Source organism: Plectrocnemia conspersa, unplaced genomic scaffold, assembly GCF_051122295.1.
Source record: "Plectrocnemia conspersa isolate PC_06_02 unplaced genomic scaffold, ASM5112229v1 ptg000008l, whole genome shotgun sequence".
In the NCBI taxonomy this organism is placed as follows: Eukaryota; Metazoa; Arthropoda; class Insecta; order Trichoptera; family Polycentropodidae; genus Plectrocnemia; species Plectrocnemia conspersa.
In genome coordinates this window covers 16,888,170-16,900,888 of record NW_028277172.1, presented here as the reverse complement: position 1 = coordinate 16,900,888, position 12,719 = coordinate 16,888,170, and the positions used below count along the sequence as shown (strand labels likewise).

Genomic DNA, 12,719 nt, shown 5'->3' with positions numbered 1-12,719 from the left:
CTTGTGAGTATTTTTTTACAATGATTTGGGAAGACCCAAAACAAATATAGTTTTAACTTTTCCATAACTTATCTCAAATGAAAACTGAATTCTAGCAAACCGTTGTAGTTCGTGACTAAACTGGTAGATAATCATGGATATGCAAAACAGATAAAGATCACATTGAAATACATTTTATTAAGCAATATATGTACATTTAGTATATATATCAGACGCATATGCGAGATACATTCCCTTTTGCTTGCTCGCGTGTTAAGTGATAAGAAGTGGGGTGCGGAAGGAATGTAACGCACACCCTTACCTCTCACTCACTCTCGCCACTTAACACGCGAGCGAGCGAAAGGGAATATATCTCATCGTACACGCCTGATATTTTTGTATTTAAAGAGAAAACTTGTCATTGTTCAGAAACATCCGATCAAGAAACGGCGCAGTATTTAAAATTCAACAAAGAAGGTTGCTTTTCTACATTTCGTATGCGAAAGTTATACATCCTGTCCATAGGCCAAAGCTCAAAGTTACTACTACCCTGTAGATTGTCAACAATAATTTGAATATGTAATTAATTCAAGTATATATTTGGTTACGAACAACTGGAACCAACACATACTCCATCATAACAATCCCAATGAATACTAAAGTAAAATTCGTTCATAAAAATAAGGTATGGCTCATCTTTTTTCATTGCATTACTCGTTAGGTCTTTAGCAAACGATGCATAAGGAATATAATGGCGTACACCGAAACGAAACGCTCGTTTATTTTTGCCGAGAAGCTAAAGGGTTTAAATAGACAGGAGCAAAGGCATCGCGACAAGTGTAACCGTTCAGGGAGTTTCAAGCCATACAAATATAAATTAAATTTTAAGTTTTTTATAACAGATATGTATATTGTATTATATATATATTTATATTTTTAGTATCTCAGAATTATTGTATTACAAATATTACGTAAAGAAAGACGGTTTATAAAATGTTATAACTGAAGCTTACAATATTCGCACAGGTGGAAAATTCGTTTAACTTAATATTTGTATTTTAAATAAAGTATATATTATTTGTACTCCCCTGGATGAGATACAACCATGTGTCAGCAGCAAAAACAAATGATCTGTGGCATACGAGATCACATATTAAATATAGCATCATTAATTGAATTTTCTTGAGAGTGATATTTACTTAAAACATTTTTTTTCGACGACTTTATCTTCACGCCTTTTTTAACGTTTTTCGATGCCCTTTTTTAACCCACACATTTATTATTAGACGAGTCAAGGTAGATGACATACGAAACACGATTAAGAGATTTTTAACACATGTTACGGTTTTCAAGTTTATTGTAATGTTATAAATGCCATTAGGTTATAATTGGTGGAAACAATTAATCAAATAATCTTAATGGTTATTTAATCACGGGAGCATTTTCAAGACCATATAGTTGTTGATTAATTAGTATTTATCGATTTCGTTATAAACAAATTATGTATTACAAATATTTACTTTAAAAATATGTCATTGCCAAATTACTGATTAAATTTATTATTAAAAGTTATCGTATAATTAAACATATTGATATATAAACTTTTTATTTATAAATAGTAATTTAAAAATAAACAGTAATAATGTTGTTGATTTAATAAATAAATTAATTGTAAAAGTATAAAATATAAATCATTATTATACAGATGCTGATGAAAAAAATTATATTAAATAAATATAAATATATTTGTTATTTTGTAAAATATATATTTATGTAAATAGCTTTACTTAACTCTTACTATATTTATATAATTGAACATGTTGAATTTTTAAAGTTCAAGGTGAACATTAACTGATTTCTTATTTATGAATAAAAAACACATAGGCATAAGGTTACCATAAATATGCGTAAATATGAGGAAAAGAATAAAACGCATTGAAATTTATGTTGCACATGTGTTCAAATTGTGATCTTTAACTGAGACTTACATGCTTTTCTAATTGTTTTTTTTTGTATTCGTATAAAAAACATGGTTTACATATTTTTAACTAAGGCGAGAATATGGGTAGATAATGAACATTTTAATTTAATAATTAGTTTACTTCTTAATTGTTCATTGTAATTATGATTATTTTTTAAATTAGAATCCAATCAATTAATTTGTAAAATTCTTGCTATAAAATATATTATTTGTTATTTTTTATAGATCAAATAAGATATAATTTAACAGTAATAAAATTTATATGAGACACTTTTATATAATTAAAAGTTTTATTTATTTAATGTCTTATTACTAGTATATATAATAAAATACAAATAATGACTTCATTAATAGCTCTAAAATATTTTATGTAAGTCAAAATTTCAATTTTGACTTACATAAAATATAACATAAGTCAAAATTTCAATTTTGACTTATGTTATATTTTGGCATTAAAGCACTAAAAAATAAGTAAAGGGCTAATTCTATCATTTTGTTTGAAAATAAATACAGAAAATAAAGATGTATAATTAAATTAAATTAAGCGATCCTCAAAAATCTAAAATAAAATGTCTGAAATAGTTTAATTTTACTGCATTATAATGTATTATTTTTATATTAGTACAATTTAAATGAGCAACATATAAAATAATTGTTCCTTAAAACAAATTGTTTATTTATTAATAACTCTGAAACGAATTTTTTCTAAAGAAATAATCCGAAGATTTACTATACATAAATGCAACAATGAATTTATTTAAATGCACATATCATTTAAAATAATTCCCTGTTAAATCACACACCAAATTAGTACTTTAACTTTCACGTAGAAATCTTATTCGATGATGACTTTTTTATTATTATTTTTTTACAGAAAAATAAGATATCATATATTATAATTAAATAATACATTTGTAATATGAAAATATACATAATATATACATATGTACATATACATTAAAATTTATATATAAAAATGATTTTTACATATACTCTATTCATAAATTGTAATCATATTATATATATTTATACTGACTTATACTTAAATATCAGTATTTCTGCCATTTTATATATGTACATATAATATATCTAACCATTTATTAACTTCTTGTATAAAATATCATGAAAAATATTATATAAATTATCAGTTTTTCTAGATAATTTATTGTTTAATTACATTGACATTTTCTTAAAAATTGGTCTTTAGAAAAATCATTGTTTTTTTCAGTATTTAAGAAAAATTAAATATTTGGTAGAACTATAAATTCCTATTCTATGATGTTTTACAGCAAAATTAAACATGACATGTTAATTATATGACATTTGTGTTCTGAAAAAATATATAAAATATATCTAGTTCTAGCAAATTATAATTTACAAGGACATAAATTGAATTAATAAATAATATAGAACATTAAACACTTAAAATTTAAAATAATCAATGATTTTTTACATATTATACATTATTAATGTAGTCATATAATATAAATATATTTACACTGACTTATGCTTTTTTTGTTGAATGCATATAAGATATTATAAAATTATAATATTTTCAATATCTAATATTCATCCGTAAGATTAGGAAAATCTAGGTAAACCTAATCAGTGATAGTCGATCAGAATTATAATTTATAACTAATTGTTTTATAATTTTGTCTTGGATTTATATTGAAAATTGGTTTCTGGAAAAAATCATCCTCTTTCATAGTTTTTAGTAAAAATGTGTTTAAATAATTAATCTCTTTAACAGCAAAATGAGGTATTATTTGCTATAATTATAAATACATACAGTGAAATTTCAGTATAGTGAAGCTCACGGGACCGAAAAAAATTCGTTATACTGAAAATTCGTTAAATTGAATGTAAAGAACATGATATCTTTTAATTTTATTTTTAATCACCATATTACTACAGTATCTAAATAACCTCTTACAAGATTGACAGTTTTGTCTATAATATTTGTTAAAAATATATTTTATAAAAAATGTTTGAGGGTCAGGGAAACACCTTAAATGTAGCTTGTGAACATATCCAGCGCACAAACTAATTTCGGCGAAATATTGTGTCAAGTAACATCATTTTAAAATTAGGATCATAATATTTCGTTATACTGAGATCATTCTTCGTTACAATGAAAACATTTTGTAATAAAGTTTTTGTGGGCAAATCAAAGATTCGTTATAAAGAGATTTCACTGTATAATAGTTATGATGTGAAAATAAAATAAAACTTAATTTCAAAATAAATATTTTTTTTATTAATAATGATCATATAAAAAGGATACTTATTTATATATTATATTCACAAAGAGATTACACAAAAAAAGACAAATACAGTGAGATATAAATTATAATATCATACAATAAAAGTAAATAAAATCATAGATTAGAATGTTAATAAGTTGAATCAATAAATAAGTCTATAGAGTAAATAATATAGAACTTTAAGCACAATATTGTATTTATTTATGTAAGTACTCTTTTAATGAATCTTAGTCAGTAATACGTACTCTTATACTAGTTTTTTTTTGCTATTTTATAAACAAAACATTTTTTAACTAAATTTTAACTACTTCCATTCAACAAAAATTCCCATTCGATAATATTGAAATGACAAATTTTGCGTTAACAGCGTATAAATCTTTCAAGTATCACATTACTGCTTCTCCATCCACCCTTTGTGTTCCATTATTTTTTTTATTCGAGCTCAACCCCCAGCGTTAAGTGATGGAATTCGTCGCAGACGAGATTTACTATTTTTTTCTTCCCCAAATCTACATATACATATGAGTAGATATTACATGCACGTGGTGATCCACTTGTAGTGCATATATTTACGTATTCCAGGCGCAATTAAAATAGATAACAGAAATAAATGCACTTAATTTGTTTTTGCATTGATATGCATTTTAGCACAAAAATATACGCATTGAGGAAATTTATTGCTATAAAATCTATTGAAAACATATTTTCAATAACACTTTATTAGACGTGTTCGTCTGTGATCTAAACCATGAAGCTCCTATTTGTTATATTGCTTTTAGGTAAATATTGATAAAAATCGTTATGGTGTACCATTTTTAATCAATTATGTATATTATAAAAATTTAGCTGTGATAACCTTGGCCGAGAACAATGTCAAAGATAATGTACCAGAGAGTGAGTAAAAAATGATTTATTTATTTAATATTTTAGTAATCATTAATTCATGATTAATAAATATTTAGCTTATTAAATTTGAAGATTAATCTTCATAATCCAGTATTAGTATAGTTTATTCTTACAATAACTCAGGTCAGCTAAAAGCTTCATAGATATAGCTAAACATTATCTAATCACATTTTTTTTAATGTGAATAGATATTAATCTTATTACAATCTAGTATTTAAAGCTTAGCCAAATATTAAACAATTTACTTTTTATATGTATTAAGAACTGATATTGTTTCTGTAAATTATTATAATTAATATAATTACTCAATTTCAAAAATATGTTCTTCTTTCAGCTTTCAAGCTCAACAAATTGTATTCATACAATTTGACTACAAGTTCATATACTAGAATGATTCGAAATAAAATAGTCGATCCAGGAAATATAGCTGGTGTAGAAATGAAAGCTCGTCTCAGTTTCCAAGCTAAGGAGAGAAATCGTATAGTGGGAAAACTTTCTGACGTCTTTTTCGGACACACTCACGAGAATTTCAGAGACACAGTTGAGATACAATGTATTAACTAAAATATGTATAATCTATTACGTATATAATATATTTTTGTTATAGAAAATTCAATACGAGCCTTACAAAGCGTTAGAGCAGCCATTTGAATTCACAATGAAAAACGGCTTAGTGAAAACTTTAAGCATCAGCCAAAATCTGACGATCCAAGAAGAAAATTTGATTAAGGGACTTCTTAGTTCTATACAGTTTGATAGATCTGATAAAAATATGATTGGAAAGTACAATAGTTTACTAGAAGATGAAAATGTTAATGTTGCGTACAATAAAATGGAAATAGATGTCACTGGAGATTGTGAAGTAAGTTATTTTAATTATGAATATGTAATCTTTATAAATATTTATTTTTATTTTTATAGACTTTTTATTCAACAAAGAGACTGCCTATAAATAATAACATGCCTCAATTAGCTCCATTCATCAATGTTGATTTGTATAATACAGATAAAAATCATAGTGTACTGGAAGTAACCAAAACAAAACATTATGGAAATTGCAATAAGAGAATCGCTTATAATTTTGGTATACCACAGGGTATTGATGTCGAAGATATTTTTAATCATTTAAATGATGCAATGACGGTATTATTTATTTTACGTTATAAACTGTATGATAGATAAAATATACAATATCTATGAATTTGTATGAACATTGTATTTTTAATTCTAGAGATTCACAAATTATGACATGATTGTCGATAATACAAACGGCACCATATATTCTTCGCTTGGTTTAGATGAAATTTTTACAAAACCTATATTGTCTACTTGGAGTGAACATCGTGGAGTAGTCGTCAATTCTATCCTATTGAATCTTATCTCACTTGAAACTACCTCTGATCTTCTAAAAGGACCTTCTCCTGCTCGTGATGTTGGAAATTTGTATTTCAACGTTCCGATGTCTTCAAATAAGCGACACGCTGTATCTAATTCAGATTCTGAAAGCAAAAATTCTACAGACTGCTGGACTGATACAGCAACAAAATTAAGCACCAAAGACATAGTTCTTAAATTCATGAAAGAAATCGACCAAGATCTGCAAAATCCGTATGAAATATCTCAACGTGACACACTCTCCAAAATCAACCTTTTAATGAATTGGATGAAAATTCTTAACGTTCAACATTTGGAACAAATACATAATACTATAGTTTCACAATCGCAGAATCCAGAGCAAATTAAAGATATATTTGTGGATATCGTAGTTCATGTTGGCTCTCAAGCTTCTTATGGTTTCTTAAAAAACATGATACTTAAAAAAGAATTGCGTGGCGAAAAAGCAGCAGAAGCTGTTTCTGTATTCGCAAGAACTCTTAAAACACCGACGAAAGAATTAATATTAGATTACTTAAGGCTAGCCTTTGAAAACGATGTTAAAAGAGAACCTTTCTTAAACTCGTCGATATTATTAAGTGTATCTAATTTGATCAACATGGCACACGCAGATAATAACACGTCTTACAATTATTATCCTGTGCATTTATATGGAAGTTTTATTCCAAAAAACGATAATTTTGTACCCAAAATCATTATTCCTGTATATGCAAGAGAACTTCGTTCCGCTATCGCTAAGCAAGAATTGGATAGAGCTCAAATCTTAATTAGAGCCATTGGATTCTTGGCTCATCCAGATATACTGAAGACTTTCGCACCTTATTTGGAAATGAAGATCCAGTGCAGCAATTTCTTACGTCAAGAAATAGTCATGAATCTCGCTCAACTTGCTAAAATACATTATGAAAAATCGAGAAATGTATTATTCAACATATATAATAATTATGCAGATAATTATGAAGTTAGAGTAGCAGCTCTGATTCAACTCTGGAAAGCGCAACCAACTGTTGAAATGATGACTTTAATAGCTGAAAATAGTAATTTAGATCCAAATATCCACGTGCGTTCAGCCATCAAATCACTAATTGAATATAGTTTGGAATTGGGTAGTGATCCTAAATTTGAGCGCCTATCAAAATTGGCAAATGCAGTTAAACCTTTATTGACAAATGAGAAATTTGGTGCTCAGTATTCCAAAAAATATTTGAGCTACTTTTTCTCAAAAGAGCATGATATTGGAAATTTCCAAGCCTTGGGATTAATTGGAAGTGAAGACAGTTTAATACACAAGATGGTTGATTACACATATAAGGAAAAAAAAGGTGGATGGATGAAACCCTCGAAGGTATGTCAATTTTTTTGTATGTGTTTCGCGAGATATTGAGTTGAAGTCCTACTTTTTTTTATTGATGTTTATTATATACTAATTGATTAACGGTTAAAAACATTTTAATGAGATTTACTCGTATTAAACCTTTCACGGTTAATTAAATATATTTATTGTTATTAAAATTAAAAGCAATGTAAACATGTTCGCCATAAGATATTGAGCATTATAACATTAATATAACAAAGAAAGTCGTATACTTGAAAAAGAAAGCAATTACGCAGCTGTTCGGCACAGTCATTTAAAAACTACATCGCAAAATTTTATGATGTTTTTTTATGTTTAGGTTCACCTTGCTATATCTAGCGTCAGCCAACTTATGGAGCACGTGAAAAATGTTTTAGATGACAACATTCGAAGCTCTGAAGTAGAACCCAATATTCTTTTAGCTGAAACCATAGCCGAAAAAATGAATATCACTGGAGATGCTCAAGAACCACTCACAGGCAACGTCTATTTCAAATTCATGAACCAAGAACGCATGTTTGCTTTCACGCCAGGTGATTTTTCAGATATGAAAAAGCATATGGATTCCGCTTCAGCAATGTTCAAAGAAGGCATTCATTTGAACTATACCAAATTTTACAACAAAGAGAATATTGAAGTCACATTCCCGACCATTCTAGGAATTTCTTACTTGCTTAGATACAAGAATCCGGTTTATATAAAGACTACGGGAAACGTGCAAATGAGAGATATATTAAGAAAAAATCCAAAGTCCATCGTCCCAGATGAATTTCGCATTTCTGGAGGTGTTAAATTAGTGTACACTACTGATTACGATGAAAGAGTTGGATTTTATTGTCCATTTGCAGACACATATTTTACAACTGGAATGTTGCAAAAATTTCAGATGAACGTACCTATAAATATGGATATGGATGTTTATATATTAGGTCGCAAATTGAAAGTTCATATGAACGTTATGGAAGATAAAGCATTTAAAATTTTACAAAACTCTCACGTTGCTTATACTACAATTAGAGAGCATAATGACACTACTGTGCCAATGCATCATAAAAATACGAAATTCATGAAGAAGTCTGATCCATATTTGCTCAAGAAAACATTTGGAGACAAAACGACAGGAATGGTCGTGGAAGTAGAAGCAGAGTCCAGTTTACCAGTTACGAACAATGGATTGCCTTTTAAAATGAATTCGATTCATAGCATTTTAACAGATCTACTAGAAACAGACGCTGCTAATTTTAATACAAATTGGAATCATACTAATTTGATGAATTTACTGCTAATGAATATTGATGATAAAACAGGAAGCAAATTGGATAGTTATTCAATTTCTTACATGCCTCAACTATCTCCAAATAAGAACATGACGATGGTGATAGCATATTGTGAGTAATTAAAATAATATATTATTATTAAAATTTTCTGAGAAATTAATTACTTTAATATATGTCTTAAAAAGTTGTAATGCTAATTTAAACTTGATATCAAGATTCTGTCTTTATTTTTTCCAAATAATATATCTCAAACATTTACATAGTTATTCAATGGTTTTCGTATGATTTACTAAAGAATCATATCTGTGGTATACTTGTAGTTGTTTTTGTACGATTTTAATGAAATGTTTGGGTAAACAAAGTCTACAAATGTAGACTTTGTAGACAATGAAACACAAGAACTCTTTACTTGTATATATAGCAACTATCATGTCTTCATCTGGAATTTATTTATTCGTTAATATATTTATACATCTGTTCCTATAGCTTAAAATAAAAATTGTATATTTTACAGTTCATAGACATGCAGCTAATCTAAAAAATAAAGTATGGTCTACGTCTGAAGAAGTTGTTACAAACATGAACTTAGACGACAACGTCGATAGTGTAGCTCGCGAAGGAGAAATGGTAGAATTGGTCAGTTCTGGAATGAAACATCCTAAAGTGACCATGATGGATGTAGCTGTAGAATTTGCTGGAGACAAACCATCACAATTCATAGCTACAGTTGCTTGCGCCAAAGATAACCGCATTGGAAAAACTCAAGCATTGCTACATTTAGGTGTAAAGACTGTCGAAGGGAAATATTTCACAGCCAATGTTTCGCTTTCTAACATCATGAGCAATCCACATTTACTAAGCTTTCAAGATGCCATAAAAAATAATCTCAAATCGACTACTGATGCATATATCAGCTTCGGTGAAAAATCACAAAACATTTCTAGTTTGAACGTAAAGATCAACGCAGAACAAAGCAAAGCATTTAAGGAACATTTGAGTAAAGTTATGGCAGATATGCCAGCTGAAAATAATCTGATGAGAGAATACGATCAAGCGATGGATTTGGCAAACACCATTGACTCACTACACCTCACATTAAATTATAAAAATTTGGATGATTATATATATTTGAATGAGAATGGTAGTACTGTAATCAATCTCGATAAGAAGTCGAATGAAGTCAATGCTACAATAGAAATCGTTCACATTGAACGTGCCATGTTTGCTTGTTTAAAATATCCGGACTGTTTCGCCTATTTAAAAAGATACATCGAGCCAATGATTGGGGTAAATCCAAGATTGTCTTCTTATGAAGCGGTTATGTCTGAGTTGTATGGAAAGCAGTTCATGAGTAAGTTAAATGCTTGTTTAAATCTTGAATTAAATAATCCATATATATTACATGTTTTAGTGACTTGCGCCATCGATCAAAATAAAATTAGAACGTTCTCAGAAAAAGAATACTCTTATAAAACTGACAATTGCTGGCACGTAGCAATGGTAAATGGATCAAGATATATAGGACAAAATCAAATGGAAACATCTCCAGATCAAAGCACCGTCTTAGTAAGAGAAATTGACAGCAAGAAGGAACTCCGCATACATTATCAGTATGTAGTTAGTGTAACGCTCTTTTTAAAAGATAAAACATAGTATAGCGAATAAGCTCTTTTGCATTAAAATTCTAATTATATATTAGTACAAAAACTAAAAATTTAATGACAATATAACACATTTTGAAAGTCGCAAGTGAGGTAATACATATTATATTAATTTATAAAAATATGAAGTCCATTATCTATGACCTTTTAGATTCTATACGTTACAGAATTTCAAAAAATCAAAATTCTTTTACTGACATTAATGTATTACCAAAATTAATTCTCGTATGATCAAACCAAGCTATATGTATTTTTTATCCGAAATATCACATCTGCATCTTCCATAAATTACGATAAAAATGATAAAATAAACTTATATTATCGAACAGTGATTTCAGAGTGTTAATCGGTAATCCCTGCCCCTTTTCTCACTACCTGCTCTGCAAACAGCTGTATTTTAAAACCCTAATTATTTTATTAGTTGTGTGTTTACATGTTTATCTATGAACAAAAAAAATAGCTAATAAATAATTTACAACCGTAAATAAATCTATGATTCAGACATAAAATTGTATGTAGTAGCGGAAAAATTTTTCAACAAAATATCAAATGTCTAATAATCATATTATTTTATAGAAATCGTCGAGGTGATTCCATCACTGTAGAAGTGAACCACAACAATGAGATCTATGTGAATGGACAAACAGTCTCCATTCCAAAAGACGACGTTTACATAGCCATGACTATAGATGGGACCTTGATTATTTTGGAGATGTATTATATATACGAAGGATATCTTATGATCAACATCGACGAACAGTCTTTAGTGATTGTCACAAATGGTAAAAGCTTAATTATCCGAGGAAATATGGGATATAAAAATACTGCCAGAGGTTTGTGTGGCACCGCGTCTGGCGATCAACTTTACGATCTACCTACTCCTGAAAATTGCTTCTTGAGGAATGATGAGCTTTTCGGAGCTTCTTGGGCCATGCTCGACTCTCAGTGCACAGGCAAGACTAAAGAATTGCGTCAGAAAGAAGAGTTACAAATCTGCTTCCCAAAAATCATAATAGCACCGAATATTTACTGGCCCAACCGAAATCACGAAAAGTCATCATCTGAAAAAAAAGACAACAAGACGCATCACAACAGAATTAGATGTACAATGCAAAAAGCGTTCCAATATGAAGAAAACAACGGAGAATTTTGCATTACAACTAAACCGATTAATGTGTGCGATGAAAAATGTAAATCATATGACAAAACTAAAGTTTTAGTAAGTACGCCTTTTTATATATAATACAATTTTTTTAATCGATTATTAATTTTTACTTTTATTATAGATTGACGTTGTTTGCATGTCTTCTAAGTCTGAGATTAATTTCATAAAACGACAAATTGAAGCAGGAACTAATTTGCAACAGCTCATTAATACTTATAAGAGCAACGCAAAACAAGATTACATTATTCCTAAAAGCTGTTCTAAATAAATAAATGATTTTTCTAATGACATTGTCATGTTAAAATATTAATTCTGTATCCATGTAAGCAAATTTACTAAATAAACTAAATAATAAATTTGGTATTGATCAAAAATAATTTTAAACATTCGTTTTTATTTAATTCGTAACATAAAATAAATATTAAATGTAAAATAAGTACAGATGTAAGATTTAATATGTATCTTTTAACTAATGTCTCTAACTTTACATAATACTTCTTACATAAAATTCAATCATTTAATATAATATTTTTGTATACCTCAAACTGATAATCCAGAGGCCGCAGGCTCGAACCACGGCAGTAAACTCGAATTTTATTAATAAAAATGCGCTAATATTAAAAAAAACCGCCCCAGCTGCAAAGTGACATTTATTGATTATTAATTATATTACATATAATAATTTATAACTAATTATATAGATGACACAGATTCTCAGACTTTCAGTCTGGTTG

At 28.2% G+C, this 12,719-nt stretch overlaps 1 protein-coding gene across 1 annotated transcript; it reads left to right on the top strand.

Annotated features, from left to right (window-relative positions):
• Positions 1 to 4,448: 4,448 nt before the first annotated feature.
• LOC148233174 (vitellogenin-like) lies at positions 4,449 to 12,359 on the top strand. The gene is made up of 11 exons (XM_088189585.1): positions 4,449 to 5,006; positions 5,074 to 5,121; positions 5,468 to 5,673; positions 5,741 to 5,995; positions 6,055 to 6,276; positions 6,365 to 7,873; positions 8,202 to 9,270; positions 9,674 to 10,510; positions 10,571 to 10,769; positions 11,397 to 12,039; positions 12,107 to 12,359. Exons 1-11 carry the CDS (start codon positions 4,976 to 4,978, stop codon positions 12,251 to 12,253), a joined length of 5,166 nt encoding a protein of 1,721 aa, XP_088045711.1. The 5' UTR covers positions 4,449 to 4,975; the 3' UTR covers positions 12,254 to 12,359.
• Positions 12,360 to 12,719: the final 360 nt, after the last annotated feature.

What these genes read in the sequence shown, in the direction of transcription:
- LOC148233174 (XM_088189585.1), top strand. Translation starts at nt 4,976, where the DNA reads ATGAAGCTCCTATTTGTTATATTGCTTTTAG. An exon ending in ATTTGTTATATTGCTTTTAG is followed by an intron (nt 5,007 to 5,073) that starts GTAAATATTGAT and finishes ATAAAAATTTAG; the next exon opens with CTGTGATAACCTTGGCCGAG. An exon ending in GACGATGGTGATAGCATATT is followed by an intron (nt 9,271 to 9,673) that starts GTGAGTAATTAA and finishes TATATTTTACAG; the next exon opens with TTCATAGACATGCAGCTAAT.